Source organism: Ceratina calcarata, unplaced genomic scaffold (assembly GCF_001652005.2).
Source record: "Ceratina calcarata isolate Rehan_Ccalc_2016 unplaced genomic scaffold, ASM165200v1 scaffold119, whole genome shotgun sequence".
Classification (NCBI taxonomy): Eukaryota; Metazoa; Arthropoda; class Insecta; order Hymenoptera; family Apidae; genus Ceratina; species Ceratina calcarata.
In genome coordinates, this window is record NW_017132868.1 from 517,374 (window position 1) to 519,485 (window position 2,112).

The 2,112-nt window shown below is 37.0% G+C and overlaps 1 protein-coding gene across 3 annotated transcripts in view; it reads left to right on the forward strand.

The window, feature by feature from the left end:
- LOC108624843 (uncharacterized) overlaps positions 1–2,112 on the forward strand; it is an 87,819-nt gene that overhangs the window by 70,390 nt on the left and 15,317 nt on the right. For 2 of the 3 annotated variants that reach the window (XM_026813474.1, XM_026813472.1), the window contains exon 2: positions 1,701–1,943. In XM_026813474.1, coding sequence (XP_026669275.1) covers positions 1,911–1,943 — 33 coding nt within the window. In that variant the 5' untranslated portion in view covers positions 1,701–1,910. Of the gene's footprint in view, positions 1–247; positions 1,524–1,700; positions 1,944–2,112 lie in introns of those variants that run through there. The other variant, XM_026813476.1, reaches the window with a different exon arrangement.

The following is a 2,112-nucleotide window of genomic DNA, read 5'->3' on the forward strand; positions in this document are numbered from 1 at the left end:
ATATTGAGTCAGAACAATAATATTGTAAACTATGTTTCATAATATTTGTGCTTGAAATTAAATAATAAAAAGAATCTGCAGTCTTCGTCATGTAATGCGTATTAATTGTACTCTGTACATAGAAAAATGTGAATTTGCTTGTGGAGCCTGTCCAGGTGTTTCAGAAACGTGTTTTGGGTATTGTGTGCGAAGGAAATCATGAAAAATCGTTTCTATTCTCCGTCATTAGGTGGACACAGACTACTAAAGCTCTCGCTTGTAACAGAACACCGAGCCCGCTCTAGTATGTACGGAGCAATTCTCGTATTAGAAGTACCATTTATTCATAATGTAATACTTACCTGTGTGCTCTAGTCTGTCACCATTACTTATTACTCTGTTTTGCCGCAATTTGTAACTCTCGACCAGTACGTTAAGTGAGAAGGCGTGTTTACACGGCCTGAGAGGCGTCGCGACTTCTGGACGGACCAATCGATGATTTCTCGAGAAGTCATTAACTCGTATAACGAATGATACTGGGAGCGGCTGTGTGTAAACCGCCATGCTATATGCTTGTCAATCGCGGATTGAAACAATCGCGAATGAAACGACTTCGCAATTTCTTAAATCTTCTGTTTTTTTTCTCACGATTATGCAGTTTTAAGCAATTTGATGTTAAAGAAAGATTGTTCTCAATGAAACGATGTCGTCATCGATTTAAATGGTAATGATTATGTGGACGTGAATTCATTTCAAATTGAGCACAACTGCTCCACGCGAACACATTAAAACGGATTTTATCTTGATACCCTAAAAAATAAAGATGTCAAATCGAATGACCTAAATTCATATTTTTTTGCCGGTTTATTACTAAATCAAAACAAAACGTTTAAAAAATTGATCTACGTGTTAGAAGAGTCAAATGACTATCTTAGCCATTGAAAACAAGAGGAAGTACAAAGACTTACCAATTGGAAAATAAAATGAAGAAGTGGAAATGGTCTCAGTCGAAGGGAACTATAATGGTAGATAAGGCACTTCGGTAGGTCAGTATACATCAGGTAATGTAATTGGTGGAATACTCTATCGAAAACGCGTTGAGATAAGATATTGGCGATCGTGGCGTTATCATTGTTGGTGTATGTGACGAAACGTACTGCTCTTCTCTTGACCGAAACGCCGGCGTTTAACTCTGGCCTCGTTACTTTTATCGGCAAATCTTAAAGATCGATCCAGTCTAACGCAACGTGCCGTGGTGATCGCGTCGCTTTCTGTCCGATTATTAACGGCGCACTGTTAGTTTCTCGTGACGTGATTTAATGACCGAGCCAATCTTTAATTATTAACAATGACAATAAATGGAATATGTATTTATTTCGTGAGTTGTCACGTTTAAAAAGTGCAAATGTCACAATATCAAAGTGTCTATTGTGACAAGTTGATGTGTTTAAACTATTACTACTATTTATATATTCTGCACGAGAATTTAAGACATAAATGTCAAATTAATCATTATTAGACGTGTTGAATTTTATTTAAAAAAAGTAAGAGACATGATGTTATACTCTAAAATCGGGATTAAATTTTTGCTATTATAATGCAATTGATATTTAGATTTTATACCTTGACGATATTTTTTGTATGAGATAAAAATAAACATTTTTCTAAGATGATGATCGAAGAAATCTGAATGATCTAACGAAAAATTGATTTGTTGACAGATCGGCGCAGGAGCCATGTCATCGGATCGGCACAACGGATCGCGAGAAATAGACGTAGAACCGGGAGAATCGGATCGCCTGCCGGACACGGTTCGGATCGAGTGAATACAACTACAGGGAAGATCATCGGCCAATAATCGGGGATCGACATACGTGATTGATCCGACCAGCTTGCAACTTACGGCCTCCCCGCTGGCCTGGCCAGCTACTATGCGAATTGAAGCTCTCAGCACCCTCGTCGCGGTGAGTAAACTTATTCAAAATGAAAAGTATTATGCGGTAGACATCAACTTTTTTCAGTAGATCCTTTAAAAATCAATTTATCATTTAATTTTTTATTATACATCAAATAGTAAATTAATCTGTTTATTCAATCTTGACTCACTGCAAATGAGATTTGTCATTGAAAATG